This window comes from Ursus arctos, unplaced genomic scaffold, assembly GCF_023065955.2.
Source record: "Ursus arctos isolate Adak ecotype North America unplaced genomic scaffold, UrsArc2.0 scaffold_24, whole genome shotgun sequence".
NCBI classification, from domain to species: domain Eukaryota; kingdom Metazoa; phylum Chordata; class Mammalia; order Carnivora; family Ursidae; genus Ursus; species Ursus arctos.
Genome location: NW_026622919.1, coordinates 5,152,754 through 5,177,410, shown reverse-complemented (window position 1 = coordinate 5,177,410; position 24,657 = coordinate 5,152,754). Strand labels below are relative to the sequence as shown.

The following is a 24,657-nucleotide window of genomic DNA, read 5'->3' as shown; positions in this document are numbered from 1 at the left end:
CTCTGAAGAAGAAAAGGGGCTCTCAGGTGTGTCTCCCTGGGGAGGGGGCTGTCCTTGAGGAAGAGGGGGGTGGCTGGAAGAGGCGGAAAGGCAGTCTCACCCGTGAGACAGGGATTAGCTTCAAGTGGAGCTGGCAAGCCTGAGGCCAGGCCCACGGTGGGCCTGCTGGGCACGGAGGCTAGTTGCTTCATCAGGACTTGGGGGAGGAAGCCTGGAGAGAGCTTCAAGATGTTTCCTCTTTCTCTGGGAGACCCTGCACAGCAGGGGCATTGGGGCAGCTCTGTGGCAAGCCACCTACCGGGTCAACAGCTACTCAAACATCAGTGAGAAGCCTGGGGTGGGCCGGGTCTCCCAGGCTGGGGACAGGACTCCTGGGTCTGCTTCTCAGCCCGGTTGGGAACTCGTTCAGCAGCTTGGGCAAGACCCTTCACCTCCCAGGATTTCAGTTCCCCAACGGTCAAAGGGCCACAGGCATCCTGTTCTTGCCCAATCCCATCTCTTGGGCCTGAGACACCCATGGGTGAATTGCTGGAGATAGATACGGTTCTTTGGAGAGAGACTGGAGGTCAGTCAGGGCGGCACTGGAGACACAGAGGAGCCTGGGAACCAGGAGGTGAATGACAAGAATGAGGGGGGCAGAGCAGAGACCGTGGAGGTGAGGGGGGCAGGGGAAGAGGCAGCACGGAGGACAGAGGAGCCATTGTGCGTACTGGAACCGGGGCCAGAGGGCTTTGCCCTTCACCTCCCTCCCACTAGGCCCCCGGAGGCCGGATAAAGAAGCCAGCAGGCTGCCCCGCCTCCCCTCGCCCTGAGGCTTTCTGGTCAATCCCGCCCCCGCGTGGCCCGGCGACTCCAGGGGCTCAGGCCTGGGGCGCTGGAAGACAGGGACCCTGGAGCAGGCGAGCTTTCTCACCATGGACTCCTGCACAGCCAGGTCTTCCCTTTCCTGTGCCTCAGTTTCCCTCCAGACTCCAAGATTTAAAGCGGCGGCTCTTCAGGCCTGATTGAAGTGCCCTCCCGCGCGGGGGAGACGGGGAGGCTGCCCTAGCCTTTTCCGCAGCCACCTCCCTCCAAGGCTGAGATCTCGGGGAGCACCGCCCCGCGTCCCGCATTTTCCAGGCGCTTAATCCAGGCTTCGACCATAGCCTTCACTGGACGGGAAGAGAGAAGGGGCGGAGGAGGAGGGGAGAGTGGGCTGGCTCCCGCCCTCTGGCTCCCGCACGGAGCCTCCTCCTCCCGCGGCCGCTCGCGTCCCCGCATCGCGTGACCACGGCACTGCGGCTGCAGCGCTGCCCTCCCCTCCGCGTGCCGGATTCCTGGGGAGTGGGGATGGGGGGCCCCGGAGGTTCGAGACCGCGGCCGCGGCGCTGCGAGAGGGTGATGACGCCCCAGCTCCTTCCCCTCGTTCTTAGTTTTAGGGAGTTTCTCAACCCTGGAGCGCGTCGCTGAGTCACCTTCCCGGAACGCGCTCGGGACGCTCAGGACCCAGCCAGGGCCGCCGTGGGGCCTCACCAGGCGGAAGCGCGCACCACTGAGACGCGCGCCGAGCCGCGGGGCCCGGGGCCCGCGCGTCCCAGCCCGCGCCTCCCTCCCAGCCGGGGACCTCGGGCTCCGCCCCCCAGGTGCTGGGAAACGGGGCCGGGCCGCCCGCGGCCCCCGGAAGAGACCCCACGGAGGCATGCCCGACTTACGGGCGCCGCGGGACCTGCCTCCTCTCGGTTCTCAGGGGCGTTGCGAAGAGCGAGGTGTGTAGCGGCCGGTGGCGGCAGGTGTGGGCGCGTGCGCACGCAGAGGTCTGGGCCTGGACCACCGCCGCCCCCTACAGGGGGTGAGGTCTTTTCTAACTTTGGCCCCACCTGGTCAGGTCACCGAGTCGGCTTTGGCAACTTCCTCCTCCGGGTCTCCGCAAACAACCCCCCAGGGACTTAACTCGAGTTGGTCGCGGACACGTTCAGGTCAGGCCCTTGCCCCCGACACGTATATCATTCACCCACCCACCCACACACACACACTGACACACGCGTCCCCGTTTGCCTCCGTCGAAGTGAAGGCTCCCTCCTCCCGCTGAGCCAGTGGAGGCGGCGGGCCACTCCCCCGTGTGTGGCTCTCTAATCCCGACGGGGACCCCTAGACCAGGCTCCCCTCTGGCGGGTGAGGGGCGTGGGCCTGGACCGCCTGCTGCGGGGCAGCTTCTCTCGACCAGGTGAGCCTCGAAGGTTTCCTCTGAGGAAAAGATCCAACTTTTAAGGTTCTTGACAAGGCCCCCCTCCTCTGGACCGCAGCCCCCCGGCGGGTCGCCTGCCCTCCCGGGGGTGGGGGCGCCTCGTTGCCTCAGGCTCGGTGACTGCGCGGCTGAGCTGCGGCGCCAGGAAGCCAAAAATAATCCTTCGGGGGAGAACGCGCACGGCAGTAGAGACGCCTCGGCACAGAGGAGGGGTCCCCAGACGGGTCTGGGCCTCGAATTCCGTTGGGCTGGGGCGGGGCGCGCGATGGGGATAGACCCCGAGGCGGGAGGTCGCAGCGTCCAGGGGCAGCCGAGGGTCTGCCCCGAGCTCTGAGCCGCGCGCGCCGGGCGCCCCACCCGGGACCTCCGACTCTGGGCGCCGCGGCGAGTTCGCGCGCGGCCTGCGCTGCGCGTTCACCCTCGCGCGCTGGGGACGCTGAGCTCGCGGCACGCCGCTGGTGGCCGGACCCGGGGCTCTGCGCCTTGCCGACTCCGGCCCCGCGGCGGCGCCGCCTTCTCGCCGGTCGCCCAGTCTGAGCGGCGGCGCGCGTGGCCGCGTCCCGGGACCCAGCCAAGCGTCTGCGCGTGGCCGAGCCGCGGTCGCTGGCCGTGCGGAAAGCGGCGCGGTGATGCCGGGGGCGGGCAGGCCCAGGCCGCGCCAGGCGCCGGTTCCACCCCCGCGAGCGCGGGGAGCGCGGGGTGTGGCCAGGCCGGGCGCAGAGGCACAGCGCCCTCTCCGCACCGCGGCTCCTGGCGGCGAAGTTGAGCTAAAAGTTTGAGGCCAGAGGCGGAGAGGCTGTGCAGTCAGCATTAGTCCGGCGCTCCGGTTGTCGCTCAGACGCGGGGCCGAGCCCGGGACGAGCCGAGTTCTGCCCTAGGCCACTGTAGGGAACGGAGGTGGCACCTCCCCAGCAAACCGGACCGACTGGGTAGGGCCGCCCGCCCTGCCTTCTCGCGGCTCGTGGCTCCTAGGCGTCCACTCGGCGCTCCTCGGAGGGAGGCGGCGGCCGGCGGCGGGACTCGGGCTCAGTCCTCGCGCGACCCCGGCGCTGCTCCCACAAGCGAGGCGCGCGTCCCGGCAGCGCTACCGGGCTTTGGGAGGCGCGTGCGGCGACCCCCGCCGCTCTGGAGCTCGGGGTGGTGGACCCAGCCACCGGGCCGGCTCGGGGCTGCGATCGCTCGCGCCGAACTTCGTGCCCTGCGATGTCCGCTCAAGTTCTGGCATTTTTACGCAACTGCCTTCCCTCCCCCTGGCAGTCCTGGGGGGGTGAGAAGCTGGTGCGACCGAGAGAGCCGCGGGGCTCTGACTCATCGTCGGGCCGGAACCCGACGCCCCTGAGAGGAGAGCCCCCAGGAAGAGACCCTTCGCCTCTGCGGGTGGGGCCTCAGTTCTAGGACAGGAGCGCCCGTGGTGGCACTAGACCTCGGCTCTCTGGACCTCTCGGAGGACTAGGCGATGCCCGAGCGCGCGGGTCGTCGCGCGTGGTCCGAGGATCTAGCTGGGCGCTCCCCACCTCAGGGGGCCGCTCCGGACTCCGCCAGCGCTGTCTCCTCTCCCTCAGATCCCGCAGCCGCAGGGGATGACGCGGGTGCCTCCACGGCCCCGGCTCCGGGCGGGGAGGGCGAGCCCCTCAGCCGGCACCGCGACGCCCGCCTGGGCAGCACCGATAAGGAGCTGAAAGCAGGAGCCGCCGCCGCGGGCAGCTCCGCGACAGCGCTGGGGACGCCCTGGCAGCGGGAGCTGCGAGTCGAGGTTATGGATCCAGGTTTGTGGTCTCCCGGTGGGGAAGGGCTGTGTGTGGGGGGCGGTTCTCTTCCTCCCTTGCCGGGAAGAATGGGCTGAGTCCGCCGGGCCGAAGAGAGGGGCTGGGGACACTCGAAACACTTTTCCCGACGAAGCCAGAAGCTGGCTTGGCCCAGAGAGAGACCGGGGTATCGAGGGCACGGTGCTACCTCCTGGAGCTCCCCACTGGAGGCTGCTGCCTCCTGCCAGGCTCTGTTGGATCAGTTAGCAGGGGATTTCAGGCCCCACGTTTCCACCCCAGTACTCCTGTTGTGATCCGCGGCCCCCTAGTGGCCGGTTGGGGACGCGGCCTTTGGGGCTTGTTTTTCCAGCGGGCGGCGCCAGGAGCCTGCTGCCCCGGCCCTGCCGCGTGCTGGTCCTGTTAAACCCGCGCGGAGGCAAGGGCAAGGCGCTGCAGCTCTTCCGCAGCCACGTGCAGCCTCTGCTGGTCCAAGCCGATGTCTCCTTCACGCTCATGCTAACTGGTGAGTGCCTCCCCGAGGGATTACAGGGAGCACCCCCTGCCAGCGCCCCCCAGACCCCTGTGGCCACCCTGTCTCTCCACAGAGCGGCGGAACCATGCACGGGAGCTGGTGCGGGTTGAGGAGCTGGGGCGCTGGGATGCGCTGGTGGTCATGTCTGGAGACGGGCTGATGCATGAGGTGAGGCCCGCGGGGAGGGACTGGGTGTGGGGCTGGGGGACCTGCTACCCAGGCTGAGCCCCCCACCCCCACCCCTGTGCTCCACCAGGTGGTGAACGGGCTCATGGAGCGGCCAGACTGGGAGACTGCCATCCGAAAGCCCCTGTGTAGCCTCCCAGCTGGCTCTGGCAATGCACTGGCAGCTTCTTTGAACCATTATGCTGGGTGAGAGCCTAGGGTCAGAGTGGGCCTCAGTTTCCCCTCAGTGCCACTCTCCTGCCAGGTTTTCTTTTCTGAGTTCCCATATACTGGCGTAACCTCTATTCCCTCTTCTCTGGAGCCTCTGCTCTCAGTTCTGGGGCCCTCTCTGGGTGACTCCAGCTGCTCCATCTGTCATTTGACGCCCTAGGGACCCAGTGTCACTCTGCCTGCCACAAGTCCCCAGGCAGAGGAAGGGGCAGATGCGTGAGGCCTCCTGCCCGGCTCCGTCTGACCTCTCTCCCCTGCAGCTACGAGCAGGTGACTAATGAGGACCTCCTGACCAACTGCACGCTGCTGCTGTGTCGCCGCCTCCTGGCGCCCATGAACCTGCTGTCACTGAGGACAGCCTCAGGGCTGCGCCTCTTCTCCGTGCTGAGCCTGGCTTGGGGCTTCATCGCCGACGTGGATCTGGAGAGTGAGAAGTTTCGGCGTCTAGGGGAGATGCGCTTCACTCTGGGCACCTTCCTGCGCCTGGCGGCCCTGCGAGTCTACCAGGGCACGCTGGCCTACCTCCCTGCAGAAAGGGTGGTCTCCCAGGTGCCCGCCCCCCCTGCCGTGGAGCGCCAGGATCAGCAGGGTCCCACGGATGCCCACCTTGTACCCCTGGAGGAGCCGGTGCCCCCGCACTGGACTGTGGTCCCGGAGCAGGACTTCGTGCTCGTGCTGGCGCTGCTGCACTCCCACCTGGGCAGCGAGATGTTTGCGGCCCCCATGGGCCGATGTGCGGCCGGCACCATGCATCTCTTCTATGTGCGGGCAGGCGTGTCTCGGGCCATGCTGCTGCGCCTCTTCCTGGCCATGGAGAAGGGGAGGCACATGGACTATGACTGTCCCTACTTGGTGTACGTGCCTGTGGTTGCCTTCCGCCTGGAGCCCAAGGACGGGAAGGGTGTGTTTGCTGTGGATGGCGAGTTGATGGTCAGCGAGGCTGTGCAGGGCCAGGTGCACCCAGACTACGTCTGGATGGTCAGTGGCTGCATGGAGCCCCCACCCAGCCAGAAGCCTCAGCAGGGACCACCTCCAGGCGAGCCCTTATGACTCCGTGGGCCTTGCTGTGCCTTAGCCTACTTGGTCAGCTCGGAGCTCAGGGACCCTCCACAATTTTCCCCCAGGACCGGAGGGCCTGTTCACAGCTCATGTGGTGGGGAGGAGGACCCCTGAAGATGGTGGGAAGGTGGAGGCTGTGCTTTGGAAGAACAGGCTCTGCCTAGCAAAGGCCAGAACGAGGTTCTGGGCCAGCCCTGCTGGTTAGGCCTCCCTGCCTATGGAAGCCACTCCCGCTTTGTTTCTGGGAGCCCAACCCAATGAATCAAATACAAATAAAGTGACATTCCCACCCTACTGGTCTTATCCTAGGTGTTGGGGAGGGAGTGGGTCTTGATCCTGCCAGGGCTCTACAACTTCCGGTTAGCGATGCCCAGTGGTGGGCCTTGGATTGGCCAATGCATGATACTAAGTTCTGGTGTCATTTTGGTGGTGAGCACAGGACCAGGGCTAGTCCAGGCTTTTTTTTTTTTTTTTTTTTTGCAGGGGTTAGGGTCCTGCCCCAATGACTGTACCACCTGTGGCCTGGGAGAAGCCAGGGAGCTCCGCCAACTGCCTAACCCCACGTGGAAGACAAACTCAGGGCTAGTATGTCTTACTTAGGGCCACACGGCCAGCTGGTCTCACTGAGGAGGGAAAAGGTCTCTGATTTCAGGGGCATTAGGGAAATGAGCAAGAAGCAACAAAGTCACGATGGCAGGCCGTTGTTCCCTCTTGGAAAGGAGTTGTTATCCCTGCAGTGAGGGCTCTGGGGCTCCCCCAGCCTCCTCTGTCCTACCTTGCCGGGTCCTCCTGGGGCGGGAGTTAAAAGGAAGCAGCAGGGAGGGGCGGATACCAGGCCCCCAACCTGGTAACCATTTTGGCTTAAAGGCCAGGGCAGGTGCTTCTATGCGGGACCCCCTCCCCAGCATCTGGAGGAATGGAACACAAGCCCTGCCCCCGAACAAGAGCGCGGACCCCGAGAAGGAGAGCCCGGCTCCCAGCCCCCAGGACGCCCGCGACTGTAGATGCAAGGCACAGACGCGGAGTGGCTGGGGTGGAAGGTGCTGGCGCCGTGAACCTTCCCAGCAGCGCGGAGGGACGGTGAGGTGCCCCGGAGGGCAAGAAAGGCAGCAGAGCCCAGAGGAACGGCAGAGGCAGGTTTAATGGCGCCACCTAGTCTGTTTTGTACATTGTAATGAGCCAAACAAAAAAAATGCAAGTAAAAAAAAAGTTTAATCACACAGCACTTTATACAGATATCTTAAGCAGTAGGCATTCACATCTCCACATGAACAACGCACTGGGAAGCACAGCCCCACCAGCCACTCTGGATGGTTCTCAAACAAGATCCGGACTCAGGGCTCCACGTGCCGCGGCTCGTCCCTCCCGCGGCTGCGGCCCGCCGGTGCTCACGGCACAGGTGTGCAGCCGGCTTAAGGCGGACACGACGCATCATGCTTTGGCTTCTTTTTTTTTTTTGTCTTTTTTTCTAATAAGAGTTAATATCTTTGCTTTTGAGATTTATTTTCTTTCAACCTTAAATATTACATACATACACCAAAAATTACATAGCTGCAATGTGCTCAACAGCATCCTCTTAACCTGGAGCTTCACATTATCAAAAGCTTAGAAAACTTGTAAACCTCTGGGCCTGTCTCTGCGAGGGAGGAGAACCCGTCGGCCCCCTCTCTCTCCCCGGATGGAGCCTGCAGAGTTTGTAAGCGACGGGAGGCCGCGTGGGGCTGGCGCCTTCCTTCCATGTTCAGTGAGCTACGGGCCACCTCCCGGGGTTAGCATTTGATAGCGGGAGGGGCAGAGTGTGCGAGAGAGGCCCTAGCACTGGCCCCGGCCTTGTGCGTGCTGCTGCTTGGCCTCCTGGGGCCCCGTGGTGGGGCTGAGCAGGGAGCGGACCTGCGGCGGGCCCAGCCCAACGGGCGAGGCCAGAATGCCAGAGCAAGGCACCTACCGCTGTTTTTCCAGCAGCTCCCCGGTCCTCATTCCGTGTCACATGGGAGGGCCGCCACCTCTCCTGCGTGTCCCCCTGAACCCAGCCTGGTCCCAACCTCTCTTAGAGAGCAAGTTCAACAGGCCTGAGGGTTATCCTGTGGGAAATGGTCCAGAGCAGAGCCAGGAGTTGGTGACAGCAGCTACAACTCCCCAGCTGGGGGGACAAGGGAGGGCCGGTGGCGGTGGCAGCAGGGGGGCCTGGGAACGGGGAAGCTACAGGGGTGCTGGAGAGGTTGACAGGGACTGGGGGAACTGCTGGAGCAACCCACACTTCATGCAAGGCACATCCACTCGTCCTGCTGCTGGGCTGCACGGTGCGCGGGCCCAAAGAGAACCCCCATGTCAGGCCCTAGAAAGACCCCACCTCTGACCCGAGATGGGGACAGCAAGGGAGCAAGCGCTGGGACTCTCTGCCTGGGTGACAAGTGGAAAATCAGCAACAGGTTTCAGATTCTCTTCGCCACAGGGGACCGGCCTGTTGAAAGATTGCTTCGGCAAAGAAACGGCAGCATCTCAAGAAACTTCTTCTTGCACTTCAGCATCAAACTCACCTTGGGGAGAGGGCAACGAGGGGCTTTGCATTGGGGACAAAGGAGAAAACGGGAAGACGGGCGATTCCAGGGGAGGGAGTGAGCGGGCAGCAGCTGGCCTCTCCCCACGTGATGTTCCTTCCTCGAGGGCAGGCGGCTACTTGTCCTCTGTGCCCTCAGGCATGCCCGCCTCCAGCAGAGCGGCTCGGAACTGCGTCAGGACACCCCGGATGCTCTTGATGAAACCCTTAGACAGTGGGAAGAGAGGGAAGCCGATGTCAGGGTAGCCGCTCTTCTCGGGCAAGAAGCTCCGGTAGCTCTTTCTCCGCTTCTTTGGTTTGACGCTGGGTGGCGCCGGGGCGTCTGGCGCGGCCTCCGAAGTCTGGTCTGTGCGGTCCCTGCTAGCTGAGGCCAGGCCCTGGGCACCGCCCTCCGAGTCTGAGCCCTGGGAGGCCTCTCCGGGGGCCAGCCCTCCGTCCTCAGGTTCTTCTCGGCCGTAGTCGGAGAGCTCGGCCACAGCAGGCGGCTCCGGGGAGCTGCTGTCCTTGGGGATCCCGTTGGGCAGCGCCTGGGCCCTCTCCAGCAGGGCGTGCGTTTCCAGCCAGGACTCGATGCGGTTCACCAGCCGCCAGCCACCAGTACGGAAGTGCTGCCGGATCTCCTGCTCGAAGACCTCGGGGGGCCGCCGCACCAGCTGGGTCATGGACTGCACCACGCGGATGAGCGCCATTTCGTTGTAGCAACGACTGTTCTCGTACCCCTCCTGCAGGCCCCGGTCGCTGTCGAAGCCTGCTTCATTGTAGTACGGTTCATTCACCAGGATTAGACCTGGGGGGGCAGGGGATGGGGGGAGCCCATTAGGACTGGCCTGAGGACCCCTACAGGTGGGACGTGGAGGACATAAAGGCCAGTGTCACCGCACCCTCCGGCAGCTCTCCCCGCCACCGCCCCCCACCCTGCCCACCGTACCTTGGATGGAGATGAGCACCTGGAGAAGGCTGGATTTGCTCGTCCACCTCTCCGTCCCCTGAAACACACACAAACAGCACGATCACCTCTGTCCCAGACACCTGCCCGCGACCAGCTGTCCTTCCACCCCGGCTGGGTGTTGGCACTGTACTCACCTTTCCAATCCAGGTGCCCAGCAGGCTGACACACACCTTCCCATTGTCATACAGGTTGGGGTTCAGGCGGCCACTGCACTGGGAGAGGTAGCAAAAGTGGGGGGGCACGGCCGGGTAGATGTTGGGGAGCTGGATGTCAAACAAGTAGAGGCCATCCTCGTAGGGGGTGCGAGTGGGGCCCTTGATTAGGGCCGAGAAGAGGTCCTGCAGGGAGGGAAGGCTGGGGTTGGTGGGGGCTTCTGCACATGATGGCTGTGTGGATCCGAGGGGGGTGGGGGGAGGACAGCACCCAGGGATTCCACACACACCAGCTACGGAGAAGCTAAATGGAAACAACTCTGTGTGAGCCTACGCGGCATCTTTTAACTCCTGGGATAAATGGAATTATCCAAACTCGGTTTTATTTTACCAGGTGTTTTTCATCGTAAATCATTACTTTTAAGTCTGATTCCTTAAAACACCTGCCTGACCTCCACTCCCTCCCAGGCCAGTAACAATTACAACTAGTCAGAAGATGAAAGAACATTCCAGGGTGGCAAGGCTACACTCGCTTTTAGGGAACCAGAGGGACAGAGGATCTGGAACTCCAGTGGAAATGCTGGCAGACCACCAAACAAACTCAGGTCATTAAGTCATCGGGGAGACTCCCCACAGATGTTCGAAACCTGTGTATCAGGCGTGGGGGGGGGTGGCATCAACTGCTGAGAGCAATGCGTGTGGCACTGCGTGATGTAAAAACAGCGAGGGCAGAGGACTGACTGGAAGGACGGAATCCTCTCATGCATGTTTTATTGGTGCCACCCTCGGGCCTCAAGATAAGTACTACTTCCCTGTCCCTCCAAGTGAGACTTGGAAAAAATGCCATTTCCTTCTTCTCTCAGCAGAGCTGAGACAGGTTGGAATTTTCAAAAGTTTTACTAAAACTCAAGAAAAAGCAAAAGTGTCACTAAGAACCCTGAGCAGCGGGGGTGGGGGGCGGGGGATGGGGTAACTGGGTGACGGGCATCAAGGAGGGCACGTGATGGAATGAGCGCTGGGTGTTACATACCACTGACGAATCACTCACCTCTACCTCTGAACCTAATAATGCACTCTATGTTAACTGAATTTAAATAAACAAAATAAAGAGGGGTGTCTGGGTGCTCAGTCGTTAAACGTCTGCCAGGGTCCTGGGATCGAGCCCCATGTTGGGCTCCCTGCTCAGTGGGGAGTCTGCTTCTCCCTCTCCTGCTCCCCCTGCTTGTGTTTCCTATCTCGTTGGCTCTCTGTCAAATAAATAAAATCTTAAAAAATAGATTAATTAAATTAAAAAAGGAAAAAAAAAAAAAAAGAACCCAAGCAGCGCCTCTCTTCTGTCCTGTGGCCCCTCTGACCAGGGCTGGGCTGCAGCTGGGGCCCGGGTCAGACTCCAGTTCAGTGTCTCGCACAGCGCACAGCAGGGGCCTGGTGGAGGTGTTGACCAAATGGGTGACAGATGGACCGGGCTGGCCTGTGCCTGGAACGAGGAAGCACCCACACCGCCTCCAGCAGCATGACTCAACCCCAGGCCGCGGAGAGAGGAGTGGAGAATGCAGTGGGCCATGGCCACGTGGGGGGTACTAGTCTGTAGCCAAGAGAATGAACTAGATCAAGACGCACCAACACCAAGGCCTCAAAAATGACCCCACTGAGTAAAAAAGCAACTACAGAGGACGTGTATAATGAGGGCTGTTCACGTAAGACAAGTCACACAAGATAACGTTCCTGGTGACGCAGGAGAATGAGAAATTACAAAAAAAGGTCTTCTGTAGTGAGACCCAAAACTCCTAAAGTCATGACGCCTGGGGGCTGGGTGAGGACTGGTCAAGGGCAACGTTCGCTTTTTCTGTAATGTTCTAATATTTCAAAAAAAAGAGTACTCAGGTAATAACTGTGTACTTTAAAACTATCTTTTAAAAGGAAGTGGGACTCTTCCCCCTCCCCCGACTGAGCCTGTCTCCTGCCCTGTGAGGGGTGTGGGTGGCCTCTCAGGTGCTGCTCAGTCCTGGGGCTCCAGGAGCCCGAAGCCAGCTGCCTCCGGGGCACCAAGCGCCCGCACCAGCCCGCTCCCAGCTACTTGCCATTCTATCCTCGAAAGTCTTGACCATGATGCCATCGGGCAACGAGGTAGCCAGCAGCGCCATCTCCTTCCGCACTGTGCTGAAGAACTTCTTGGCTTCCGGCGGCTGGAACTCAATTTTCTTAAAAGAGTGATTTGCTAGAAGGGGAAAAAAGAAGGGTCAATCCCTAACGCCAAGACCCGAGAGCTCTACCTGGAAAGACAGCTGCCGCCCTTGGGAAGCATGGGCCTGGAGGGAGCAGCTGCTGGGTACGCCCCCCAGGCAGGCGAGTAACCCCACACGCTTCGCACCCACTAGCCGGGCATCCGCCCCAGTGACCACACTGGGGAAATGGTTTCCTCCCCTCAGACGGCAGCTGGGTGCTGGGAGGGGACTGGCACAGACGAGGTGAACTCACAGGGCGCGAACTCCAGCACTGAGAAGACCTCGCCCTTTGCACTGGTGAAGGTGACTCCAGGCTTGCCGCCGCACTGCTGACAGAGCACCGGGGTCTCGCTGGGCCACTCGGCCTTCACAGGTGACTGCCCTTCGGGCTTGTCCTCCTTGCGCTCTGTGTCCGGCATTGCCTCCATCTTCTCCTCCTCTGCAATGGCCACATTGTCCAGAGTCTTCTTGAGATTTTCCTGCAGTTTCTTGATGTCATCTAGAAACTTCTTCTCCCGAGTGGGTTTCTCAGGCTCCACGGTGGGGGAGGTGGGGGAGCCTGTCAGAAGCTGTTCCACGGTCATGTTCTTGAGGCTCTCCAGGATCTTGATGGCCTCCTTCAACTCCCGGAAGCTCTTTGGGGGCCCGTCCTTGCCAGCCTTCTCCATCAGCCCAGCCACGGGTGCAGCCATGGCCACAGCCCCCTGAATGGCGGCCGTGGCAGCCTCTTCGCTGATCACCACCCCCTTGTCCTCTTCCGGGGCTGCCGGCTGCTCGGTAGGTGGGATGGGGGGCTCCTCGATCTTGGGGTGCTCCTCCTCCACCAGCCCGTTGTCGGTCTCCCAGCTGTCACTGTCGTCTTCCCACTCATCCGAGGACGCCCCGCTGGTGCTGCCTTCCACCGAGTCGTAGTCTGACTCCTCGATCTCGGACTCAATGTTGTACAGGTGCTGGGGGCAGACGGGCACAGGCGGTTCAGAGGCTCTGCCGGGCTCCGGGGCGGACCCCGACCCTCAGAGCTGACGGTGACGGGGTGCACTGAGGCCTCATCAGGCCCCTTCCACCCTTTCCCCCTTTCCTGCTCTGGACTCTGCAGCTGGGCCTCTCCGTGTGAGGTGGCCCCTGGGTCTCTGGGAGGTGCCTCTGCCTGCCCCACACCCGCCGCAGGGCTTGAAGTCCCAGCCAGCAGCCAAGGGCTGTTCCAGCCTCCTCTGCCCCTGTGTGTACTGGCCACCATAAGCCCTTGGTGGCAAACCCAACCCTACCCTGAGGATTTGGGTCAGCCACCTCTGTGCGGCTGCGCCGGGAGCTGAGAACATGCGATAGGACGGGGAGGCTCGGCAGAGCTGGCCTGCGTCACATCTTGTTCCCGTATTCCTGGAATGGCCGCCCGGACCAAGGGGTGAGCCACTCCCTCCCCCACCCCCTGAAGGGGCCAGGAGAGGGGAGTTGGGAAGTAAGGATCAGCTCAAACAAGGGAGCAAAGAAATGGTACTGAGAACACCTTAGCTGCTCAGAACCCACCAGCAGGGGCTGGGACTGGGGCCAGCTCTTCTCCTTTCTCTTCCTGATCTGGGGAAGTTTTCCTAGAAGTGTTCAGGGGAAAGGCTCTATCTCCTAGAGGAAGTAACCTGTGTTTCTCAGCGTAGTGAGATGGGGATGCGGGCAAACCCGGAGGGCTTGTGACAATCTGCACACACCTGGCAACCTGGGGAGCCTGCCGGGAGGGGCAAGACTAGGGGCCAGTGTGGGCTGCCCCTCTGCTTTCCTGCCTCCCACCCCCACCCCAGAGCTTGGCATGTAATACCCCCTTCCTCTCAGGCTCTCCCTGAGATCAAAACACCCAAAAGAAGACACCCTCACCAGGAAGATGTGAGAGCCTGTCCTCCTGTCCCTTGAGCAGGGACAGGGGATAGGCCATGGCTCCCAGCCCAGTTGCCCCAGCTGTGAGCCAACTGGTCTGGGCAGGGGCTCACCTGGGGCAGAATGATGGTCTTTGAGTTGTCAGCCCACACCACCTCCACCTTGCTGCTGACGTCCACACGGGCCACCTGGCCGACTGATGGCTGCAGGACAAACAGGACAGACAGGGTCAAGGGAGCAGCTGAGTGGTGAGGGCCAGAGCACCTCCAAAAGGGAGCCCTGGCAATGGGTGACAAGGGTGAGGCCGTGAGAAGGGAAGGGACGTGGGTGCCAGCCAGAGGCCACATGTGGTGAGCAGCTCAAGCGTGGGACCCTCCAGTTCCAACATGGGCGGTCGAGGATACAAGCCCCTACTAACTCCTTTCCTTTCCTACTCCTAGCATTCTCCTCTCACCGGACTTCCTGACACTCTCAGGATGGGGTCCCTGCATGGGACATATTTTCCTACTCTTCCTCTGCTTGACCCCATGCAATGTTCCCATCCCCTCACCAGGGCCCACCTCAGATGCCACCTCCCCAAGCCTCTCCTGTGCCCTATAGCACTCAGGACAGTTGAACTAAATGGAGCCACCAGGGCTCAGGGAGCAGCTATGTGAAGCCTGATCCTGACCAGCAGGCGAACCCTTGGGGAGGCGGTCAGGCAGCTCTCCCGGGGAAGGCCCTTGAGCTAGATGTGGAGCCCAGAGGACTTGCAGGTCTGGTCTCCTGGAGCCACCTGGTGGCATCTCCAGGGACTGCAGATGCTGCACGAGAGGCCATGCAGGGGGGAGGCGGAGCAGGGAGAGACCCCCCAAACTGGCAGGGAGCCACACCTCATCCTCCTTGTGAGGCGCTCCATCCTCAGTATTGCCAATGCGGATGACGATGTCGGTTGTGCGGAACCGGAAGTCAGGGTGGTCAGCAATGTCGTAGACGCTCACATCTTCCTCTTCTCCAATCAGCTGGGGGATAGGATGGGTTGTCACGAGCCCAGGGGGCTTGCACCCAGCCCACCGTGAAGAAGCGAGGGCCGCACATACTCACCTCCACGTCATCCCCACTTGGCCGCAGCTTGAACCACTTCACCATGCAGGTACGGCCCACGTGGTCCCCAGACTGCACCACACCATAGACGGCGGGGTCTGGACAGCTCTGGACTGGGGAAGCAGAGGAGGGAACGTCTAAGGAGCCCTGGTGGTGCCGCCCGCCACCCGACATCTCAACCGCGGCAGGGCACAGAACCCTGATGCTCTGTGGCGAAGCTGGGGGAGGCCAGAAAAGGCTGTCCCAGGACTGGAACAAGTGAGTCACCTTCCAAGGGGGAGTCTCCTCCCTGCCCCCGAGACCCCTGGCCCACCCTTCCCAAGCCTGGCCCAGGCCCTCAGCCGGGCGGCCTTCTGGAGCCAGCACTACCTCGCTTGTCCACCACGAAGTCTCCGGGGCAAAATTCGTTGTTGTCCAGGTGATGCACGGGAAAGAGGTCGTTGGAGCGAATGTTGCACTCCACGGAGCCGTCCTGCCACATGACGTCTGCCGAGGTCATGGTGGTCACCACCTCCACGGCCACCCTGCAGGTGCGGCGCAAGCAGCCAGCCAGGCCACACAAAACAGGTGGAAGGAAGAGAAACAGGTCCACATGTGCTCACCCACACCTTCTGTGCCCAGCAGCCTCTGAGAAAGGTCTCATCTGGGAGAGCTCAGTGAATGTGGTCCCAGAGGCCAGACTCGGGCCGGTGCCACCATGCCACCTGCTGCCCCACTCCCAGATCTCTCCTTCCCACCCAGGCCAACCCCAGGCACCTATATCGCCTCGGCTGGGTGCCCCCGAGCCTGCAGAGGGCTTGCAGATTGGGCGTGCATGTGCGTGTGTGCACGTGCGTGTGCGTTGTGTGTGTGCAGGCGCCAAAGGGACAGCCTCAGCTGGACACTCGGCCAGGAGGGAAAGGGTGCCCTCTGGGTTTACCTGTCCCCCGGCTTAAAGTCACGAGTGATTTTATTCTTCTTCCGCTTGTGTTTTCGCTTTAAGTTCTTGATGGACAAGGGGATGCTCTTTTTTCTACTTGTGCCGCTGCCACTCTGGGAGGAGGTGGTGGAGCTGGCAGAGGAGGTCACTGAGCTGGTGTCATCCGTGTCATCAGCAGCCTCATCATCCGCGTCCTGCTCTGCTGAGTGCAGCCTGTCGTCGCCACCTTCCTTCAGCAGGAAGGGAGGCAGCTGCTCCCCCGCGTCCTGGGCCTCCTCTGAGCCCTCGTCATGCATTTCCACCGGGCTGGCGGACCCATCGGGCGTCTCCTCGGGGCTGACAGACCCCGTTTCACTCTTGGCTTTGGCCCCTCCTTTCTTTCCCAGGTCCTCCACGGAATGGTCTTTGGAGCACTGGGTGTCCGGGGTGCAGGACATGATTCTCACAACCTGCTTCTTCAACAGGCGCTTCACCTGAGGGCAGAGCAGGGAGGACCGGGGCTGTGGAGCCGCAGGGCCACCAGGGCCCCACCCTGGGCATGTGGGACACCAGGCAGCCTGGGGGGAGGGGGGCAGCTATACACACCTAGGTGGCCTGCAAGGGTGATCAGGGCTGCCCCCCAAGGCCTAAAGCACAGACTGTCCTTCCTGGCTGTGGAAATAGCTCAAGGCCAGTTCCTCAAACGCCCACCGATCCCAACCCCAAGGACATACCTTCTTGGCCATAGAGCCCTCCCCCTGGGCGCAGTGTTTTTCTGGACATTCACAGGCAATCTTGGCCGGCTCTACCTTGGCTGGGAAGACATACAGACAGCGCTCCCCAAGCTGCCGCTGAGCATGGTCAAAGCATCCGAGACGCTTCACCCTGGGAGGGAGAGGAGAAGTGGGGACGGGGCCGAGGATGATCTCAGCCCCCCCCCCCCCCCCCGGCCGCATCTACGACTCTGGCCCAGAGACTTGCTCAGGGCACGCCGCTGGCGTTGCTGGAGTGGGCACGCTGGAGCCACTCACCTGCCTAGGTTTTCCTGGGTAATGACAGAGGGCGGGGGGCTGACGCTGTCCGTGCCCCCTGGACAGAAACTCTTGGTGATCCATGTGACTTTTAGCTCTACAACCTGCACCTGGGGATGGTGGGTGGGACAGGGCCTTAGTCAGCAGCTGAACAGCTCTCTTAGTTAAGCAGCTGCCCAGAGCCCACCTGACCTCCAGAGCACAAAGTGGGTCATCATAGCACAGCCCCAAGGATGACACCCCCAGAGCAGGCTCCACTTGTGACATCTAGTCTCACCCCAGGGATCACCACCATCAGGGCCCAGCGGATCTGCCCCTCCCCACCGTCCCACCTTGCTCCGTCTGGGTCGGTCAGGCGAGGGGTCATCTGCCCAGCAGTCACCCCATGACCACACCCTGGCTTCCCTTTATTCAGAGCCCTTTCAGATCAGCAGGGCTAAGGAGCAGGGCTGAGCCCTCGGAGCCGCCGACGAAGGAGTGCGCAGAAGCTCGGCTCCAGGGCGTGACGGCTGAGGACACGACCCCACCCCAGCCCCTACCTCTTCCACCACCACTCGGAATTTGCTTTTGGTGCTCAGCACAGGCTTGACCCCTGACAGCCACTGGACGCTAGAGAAGATCTTGGCGGGGCCAATGAGTACCTGGCCCGGGTAGAAGCCATAGGAATCATCAAAGAAGAGACCCTGCAGGGTTTGGGGCCAGAGGAAAAGTCCTTGTGAGTGGCGCCTCCTGGGCCGGTGCTCTCTGCATCCACCCCTTCCCTCACCTCACACCTGCATGCTCCCCACCCCCCCATGCTGACACAGACCCCAGGGCTCCAGAGCAGCGCCTCTCAAACCAAAAGCGCATATAAATCACCCAGAGAGCTCATGCGGAATGCACATCTGACTCCTTCTAACACACTCTCAGGCCATGTGTTGTTGGTCAAGGGTGACACTTCGAGGGCTCTAGAGGGCAGTAGTTCCCAAACCTGTTTGACCTTGTGACCCCCACCCCGCATACTTATTATAAATGGTCCCTCGTGACTGTTCTAATGCATCACAGTGTAACAACACAGTGCACAGACTCTGACGCTGACGAATGGCTATTTTTTAAAGGATGAGATCAAGTTAACAAAATGCAAACAAAAGTTCTAATCCCTTCTGCTTACACCCAGACTTTGAGACCTTCTGGTGTGTGCCCCCCCCCCCCCACCGGAGGAAATCACTCTGCCGAGAAGCAGCACTTGCTTAGCCCGCACTGGCGCCAAGCTGTTTGCTAAGCAGTCCTCCTTCCTGTCCCCCCAAGAAGCCTGCCTGGGTGGAGCACACGTACAGAGTCGCTGACATGGGGGCACACATCGTAGAGCTTGGCGCCATCTTCTGTGTTCATGGAGCACCTGAAACAGCGAACAGGGGCTCGGTTTGCTGGGCACAATGACAGAGTCTCAGGGGAGGCGCGGCCGCCAGGACACACTGTGGTGCTGACCAGTATCCAAAGGAGTTATTCAGAGGCATCGATATGCCGGCAGGCCCGAAAACGGGGTGACTCACCACCCCCCCACAGCCCAGCCTCCGCACTCGTACAAGCAACTCCCCCAAAACAAACGAGACCCTAACCCATACGGAGTGCTCACTACCATTAACAAGTGTCTTTCCTGGCAGACACTCTCAGTGAGGCCAGGGCGAATGGAGACCAGCCCAGGGTCAGGCCCGGCGCGCCTGCAGCACAGGTCATCACAGGCCCTGGGAGAAAACACCGTCGTCGGCCCCCTCCCCGGGCGGCCCCTGCCCATCGCGGCCCCGTCCGCTGCGCCGCGTACCTGGCGCCGTTGGACAGCTTCAGGATGATCTGGTTCTTCAAGTCGTAGACCTTCCCCAGCCAGCAGTCATAGGCAATGTAGTCCCCGTACATGAAGGGCTGCAGACCAACGGAACGAGGGTGTGAGGGACGGCAGGTGACACTGGTGTGCAGCGCACCCATTCCTCGCTGCCCCGAGACACAGGAGGAGGGATCCAGACGGCTTCCTGCCTGGGCCAGTCGGCCACTGGCCTAAGGAACCGGCTTTCCCCCGAGAGTTCTGTGCTGCACCCCAGCTCCCTTTCCCAGGGTGGAGGCGGCGGCGGCGTGGGGCTGCCACGTGGCAACGAGAGAGTCGTGCGGGGGCCTTGGGGCCTCCAAGGACACAGGACCCTTGGGTGGGAGTGGGCTATGGAGGCGGCAGGTGGATGGTGGTTAATGGACAAATAAGTAAAGTGATAACTAATTAATTAAGTGAGGCCATCGAGAGCCCAGCTCCTCGCTGTTGGGGAGGGCGCTCACTGATACAGAAAGGCGGAAGGAGAGGAACTCACATATTTTCCTGTACGTGTTAGAAGAGGCACTGACAAACGCACACGTGCCTACGTGTGTGCACACATGCGTCCCAGTGCCGCCCCGACGGGCCCCATAGCAGTGAGCACACCTAGCATACACCCGGATCTTGGTTTCCAAAATACTGTTCTCCTCTGAACAGAACAAAGGCTCTTTGGACAAATGATTCCAGGGCTGGGTCAGGAAAGGTAGAAAGTAAGAAAGTGCTTAAAAAGAAAAAAAGAAAAAAGAAAAAAAAAGATGGGGGTATGTCAAAGGGACACGGATGTCAGCTCGCAGGGGCTCTTACTGGCCCAATCTGGGAAAATTTAAGCAACAAAACAAATAATGGTACACATGGGTTATAACCGATTGGACAAAACAGGAATCTCTGAGTCCACACAGATGTTAAAAATGAATGAATAAACGAATGAGACTGAAGGAGCAGCTCCTCCACACAGAACACCGACTCCTGAAAACGAGGAACACCGGCTTCATACAGCTGCCCTCAGTGACCGTCAGAGCACTGGCTGCCTCGGGGGCGGGGGGTGGCTAACAGAGGCCGGGCCCGCGGATCGGGGTTTCACATGTGACAGGTTATTGGCGCAATCCCGGAGCATCTCCTCACGAAGCAGAATCACTTCCAAAGGCGTGAGAGGCGACTTCATGGGGATGTGTGGTGACACCAACATGACAAGGACCAGAGTGAACAACCCCACCCCACCCCCACCCCCGCTGTGGCCACTGGACATGCGGGCCAGGAAGGGCTCAAGGTGTCGCTGGGCGGTCCTGCTGAGGATGCAGGTGCCTGAGTCTGGTCGGGAGGTGACATCACAGAGCTCCAGGCTCAGGGTCAGCCAGTGGAATGTACCAGGGTGTGGAGGACAAAGCAAGACTGGGGAGCCGTTCCAGATGAGGAATCAAAGAGCTGACAATGAAATGCAAAGTGTGTTCCTGAATGGAATCCTGGATCAGAGGGGGAGAAAGGATATTGCTGGGACAGCTGAACAGGGTCTGTGGACGGGACAGCAGTGCACCAGTGCTGACTTCCTAAACTGGGGGCCGAGCGCTCCTGTCTGCGGGAAGTCCACACTGTAGTGTTCAGGGGCCACGGGGCGTCTGTCTGTAGCCTGCTTCCCAGTGTTTCAGAGAGAAGAGCAGGGAGCGAGAAGGAAATGTGGGGAAGGGAGGAGGAAGGTGACAGGGCAAATGGAGGCAAAGGCGCACAGCCAAGGAACCCGATGACGCAGGGAGCACAGGAACTCACAGCTTTTCCCGAGCTTGAAATCACTTAAAAAAGAAATTAAGGAAGAAATTTGTTTTTCAAAAGGGAGCATTAGAGAAGAAAGGAAGCGAGGTAATGAAAACCACACCAGCAAACTACGCTGGACGCACAGGAATGTGTCCCGACCTCACGTCGCAGTAGCCTTCTCGCAAGAGGCGCCACTCGGGCACACACAAGCGCGGCCGCCACTGGGGCCTGCCCGCGAGCTGGGAAGGAGCAGCACTGGTGCGCGGGCGCCCACCGGAGAGCCGGGGGGACATCCGAATAGGCGGGCGGGCGGGGCTGCTCACCCAGATGTGCTGCAGGTCCTTGCTGTTGACGGGGTAGATGATGCAGTTGGTGCCGATGAGCTTGACGGCACAGTCGATGCTGACGTCTATCACGGTGCCACACTGACTGTCCTGGGGAGGAGAAGGCATCCAGGCCCAAGCAGGCGTACAGCGCCAGCCAGCAGGGGAGACCCGGCCCAGACAATCCCCAGGCCACCCCCGCACCAAGACTCACGGTGGATCGCATGTGCCGGACCACGTCCCGGGGCACCACGGAGCGGTCCTCTAGTTTCAGCTGAGAAAGAGAACACGGTGTGACACAATAGCCTCTAACGTCGCTATAAGCTGCATTTTCCTCCCAACTTCTTACCCAGGTGTTGACATGCATACAGCCGAACGCACAAATCCCAAGTGCGGCTTCGGCGAGCGCCACACACCGCTCTGATCGCACCCAGACCGAGAGGCCGAACTGCAGGCACCACCTCCCCCTCCAAAGGCAAACAGTAGGATGATGAAGGTAACTGCGACCACATGGAGAAGGGGGGCTAAATGGCAGTTCGCAGAAGGCCTCATTTAAACGAACGGTTCCACAGCCCCTCATACAGCAAAGCACTTTGCCAAGAGTGAAATCCTTTTTCTTTTTTCTTTTTTTTTTAAGATTTTATTTATTTATTTGACAGAGACAGCCAGCGAGAGAGGGAACACAAGCAGGGGGAGTGGGAGAGGAAAAAGCAGGCTCCCAGTGGAGGAGCCCGATGTGGGACTCGATCCCAGAACGCCAGGATCACGCCCTGAGCCGAAGGCAGACGCTTAACGACTGCGCCACCCAGGCGCCCCTGAAATCCTTTTTCTACTTTCTCCAAGCGCCTGCCCGGCCCCTGCCGCTGAGCGCTGAGTACAGGGGGTGGAGTTGGAGCACGACACGGGGCTGCGCCGGTCACCCTGAGGCCCGCTATCACCCGACGCGACCTTCTAATCCGGGCTATCCTTCCTGGCCAGCGGCAGCCCGCTCCTTATCTACCGCGCCGCAGAGGCCTGCGGGCATGGGCTAACCCTCAGGATGGCCAGCTCTGGAGCCCAGCCACACGCACGGCGAGCACCTGACCCATCCCTCCGCGAACACTCCGCAGCAGTGGCCTCGGAGAGGACAGCTGGGCCTCTCGAGAGCCGTCCCCTCCCTCTGCCAGGCACTGGGGCCCCCTCCAACGGCCCAGGCGGAAGACGGTTCTCCACCAGGCCAGCGTGTCTTCCTTGCTGGCTCCATAAACCGGGGCCGCTGCCTGCCCACCTCCTCTGGACGGGCACCTCCAACACCCCACACCACAGGGAAGCGAGAGCCATTCTCTCAAACAACAGCCAACCTAAGACTCCTCGAGGTCACTGCCCTCACTTGGCCTGGGGCATAGAAAGGTGACCACCATGGAAGGAGAACGGAGATACTAACAAGGAAGACACTGGCTCAAGGTCCCCGAAATTGTGGCAATGATGGCTAAGACAACCCTGCTATCAGGAGGATATGACTTACAAAAAACTAAAGGGGAGGGGTGCCCGGCGGGCTCGTCAGAAGAACATGTGACTCTTGATATTGGGGTCGTGAGTTCAAGCCCCATGCTGGGTGTAGAGGCGACTTACATAAATAAAACTTTAAAAATCCCCAAAAAAGTAAAGGGGGAAGCAATGGGCCATCATCGACAAGTGACAGAGCTTTTCCTGCATGGGAATATAAGCCCATGATCCAGACAAGAGTGAGCCCAGGTGTTAAACTCAGGGGTCCCTGCGCCAGACACTTAGACGTGTCAGCTCTGAAACCTCAGGCAAATCGCTTACGCCCACATGTACAAAACGGGGTGGGAGCAGCCATCTTGCAGCGGGTGAGCGGATTAATAAGGCGACGAAAGCACAGATGATCCCAGAGAGCCGGGCACACAGTAAGTGCTCAGCAAATGCCAGATGTGATCACTGCAACCTGACTCCACTGTCCCCCAGGCCACAGGCTGGAGATCCTTCGAGTTCAGGCTCTTCTTCGCTCTGCTCAAAGATCCCAGAGTCTGGGAGGGGCCACGTGGAGCTCTGCTAAGGGCCTGCCAGGATGATGGTGCCACTTTTCTAACTCGAAGAACTTCCTATTCCGGAACCCTCTGTGCCTGAAGCTCTGGTCTGGGACATGGTATTTTCAGTGCTGCCCCACCCCATCTCAAACCTCTGCTCCCATTATCGACTTCAAAAACCCACAACTGCATGTCTTTCCAAATTGCCATAGAAACCAAAGTCGCAGGGCCAGGAAATCAGATGGGAGAGGCACTGCACTGTGCGTGGCAGGGGGATGCCATCCTTGGTGGGAGCTGCGGTCTCAGGCACAGGCTGCCTTGCCTGCTCAGGGGTCCCTAAGAAAAGCCCCAAGTTGAGTCTGCAGATCGTGTCCCCACCTGGGGGTCTGTGTCGGTCCCTGCCAGAGCTGCAGGGAAGGGAGTGGCCCACGCACGCATCCTGAATGGATGGCACACTGCCCAGCCTCACAGCACCCTGGCTATGGGACACTGCTCCTGAGTGCACAGGGGAAACTGAGGCTCCCGCTCTGAGGCCGAAACAGGAACAATGCACTAGTGAAGGCTGGCATCACTGCAAGGCCAGAGGCAGGGTAGCAGCTCACGGTGTTCTCAGGAGAGAGGGCCTGGTTAGCAAACACTGTCCTCTGGATGTGACTCTCCGGACCTGCGCCTGGCCTTCTGCCAGAGTCCAGTCCACCGTGAGGCCTGGTCTTCAGGCTCTACTAACAACCTTCCATGATGAAGGAGGGACATTTCTCCAAAGTCCTGACAATGCTGGGAGCGGAGCAGAGTGAAGCAACAAGGAGAAAGGGGTGTGGTGGCCACTCTTCTGACTATATTGCCTTCCCTTGGGAATTCCAGAAAACGAGAAAAGAGTGTCTAGAAGAACTTTGGACAGTTTGCAAGGCTTTCCCTTATCTTTCACCACTTTCCTTCCCAACTCCCGATGTCCCACCCACACAGGGCACCACTTTCGTCCACAAGCCAGTCCTCTCCCATCCGTGTGCCTCTCCGCTGCACAGTTCCTTCCAAGAGCCCCTTCCTCTCCCCGCTCCCACCATGTGCTACCTGCCTCACGAAGGCTCCCCATATCCCCACTCTGGAGGGCACCGCTGTGCTCCTGGGGGCTCACGACCTCAGGAGTCCTCTGCCTACAGCAACTGGTGCTTATTACGAGTCCAGCAGTCTTCTCAGCACTCTGTGTGTTTTAGCCACGGTGCTATGAAGTATACGATTACTGTCACCCCCATTTTACAAGAAGTAAACTGACACGGAGAGAAAACAAGAAACTTGTTCGCGGTCATGCAGCTCCACACAGGTGGACCTCGACTTGCGCTCCGGCCGTCTGGCTCCAGCGGCCGTTCTCTGAACCACGGAACAAGCTCGTCCCTCCCCGGAGCTGCAGAGTAAGAGCAGAGTAAAACACATCGCTGGCGGCTGCACACGTTGTAAAAGACAGTGATTCCTCTCCCGGTTATAAAGGCGTTCAACGCTCTGTTCATCTCTGGGACTGAGGAGGAAGCGATCAGGCACCCAGACAGCAGGTGCCGGAGGCCCGGAGGCCAGTACTAGAGGGCGCGGTGCCTGCCCCACCAAAACGCCAGGTTCTGGAGCTCAACTAGTCCCCAAACCAAGCCATGTTTTTCTGTCAGGTGCACCCTGAGTGCAGGTAAAACACAAAACAAAACAAAACCAAACCTGTTACCAGGGTGGGATCTGAGGTGGGGGATGGATAGATTTCAACGGTCATTACTGGCTCTAGAATGCGTAACAGGCTCTCAGGTGGCGACTATCAACATTTCCTGAGGGAGAGTGTAGCTGTCCGAGGATTCTGAACGGAAAAAACCAAGATCCCACACCAAAATGTTAACGTGTCTCTCAGGGAGAAGGAACTACGGCTGGCTTTTAAAGGGGGCCTGCGTTACTTGAGACCGTTTGGGACATGACTGTGGGCCATCCTTTGCTGCCCCTGTCTGCTCTGGAAACGAGCATCCGACACCTCTGGCCTCC

The 24,657-nt window shown here is 60.5% G+C and overlaps 2 protein-coding genes across 5 annotated transcripts in view; one reads left to right on the top strand and one right to left on the bottom strand.

Moving 5' to 3' along the window:
• The first annotated feature begins 1,297 nt into the window (after positions 1-1,297).
• SPHK1 (sphingosine kinase 1) lies at positions 1,298-6,250 on the top strand. 3 transcript variants are annotated; one of them, XM_057317711.1, is made up of 6 exons: positions 1,298-1,745; positions 3,787-3,990; positions 4,340-4,492; positions 4,575-4,669; positions 4,758-4,873; positions 5,158-6,250. In XM_057317711.1, the coding sequence occupies exons 1-6, from the start codon at positions 1,679-1,681 to the stop codon at positions 5,945-5,947; spliced, it is 1,425 nt and encodes a 474-aa protein (XP_057173694.1). In that variant the 5' UTR covers positions 1,298-1,678; the 3' UTR covers positions 5,948-6,250. The 3 variants fall into 3 exon arrangements, with proteins under 3 accessions (XP_057173694.1, XP_026339870.2, XP_026339872.1); XM_026484087.4 differs by lacking the exon at positions 1,298-1,745 and adding an exon at positions 3,177-3,480 and having other exon boundaries at positions 3,767-3,990; XM_026484085.4 differs by lacking the exon at positions 1,298-1,745 and having other exon boundaries at positions 2,846-3,990.
• A 1,197-nt stretch (positions 6,251-7,447) lies between these two features.
• Positions 7,448-24,657, bottom strand: part of UBE2O (ubiquitin conjugating enzyme E2 O) — a 54,666-nt gene continuing 37,456 nt past the window's right edge. The window contains exons 2-18 of one of the 2 annotated variants that reach the window (XM_026484084.4): positions 20,835-20,894; positions 20,621-20,731; positions 18,516-18,613; positions 18,029-18,092; positions 17,254-17,397; positions 16,715-16,824; positions 16,418-16,568; positions 15,705-16,177; positions 15,155-15,309; positions 14,786-14,898; positions 14,575-14,703; positions 13,816-13,905; positions 12,093-12,789; positions 11,696-11,832; positions 9,597-9,800; positions 9,442-9,499; positions 7,448-9,300 (exon numbers count right to left, since the gene is read on the bottom strand). In XM_026484084.4, coding sequence (XP_026339869.1) covers positions 8,630-9,300; positions 9,442-9,499; positions 9,597-9,800; positions 11,696-11,832; positions 12,093-12,789; positions 13,816-13,905; positions 14,575-14,703; positions 14,786-14,898; positions 15,155-15,309; positions 15,705-16,177; positions 16,418-16,568; positions 16,715-16,824; positions 17,254-17,397; positions 18,029-18,092; positions 18,516-18,613; positions 20,621-20,731; positions 20,835-20,894 — 3,465 coding nt within the window. In that variant the 3' untranslated portion in view covers positions 7,448-8,629. The remainder of the gene's footprint in view (positions 9,301-9,441; positions 9,500-9,596; positions 9,801-11,695; positions 11,833-12,092; positions 12,790-13,815; positions 13,906-14,574; positions 14,704-14,785; positions 14,899-15,154; positions 15,310-15,704; positions 16,178-16,417; positions 16,569-16,714; positions 16,825-17,253; positions 17,398-18,028; positions 18,093-18,515; positions 18,614-20,620; positions 20,732-20,834; positions 20,895-24,657) is intronic. The other variant, XM_044378686.3, reaches the window with a different exon arrangement.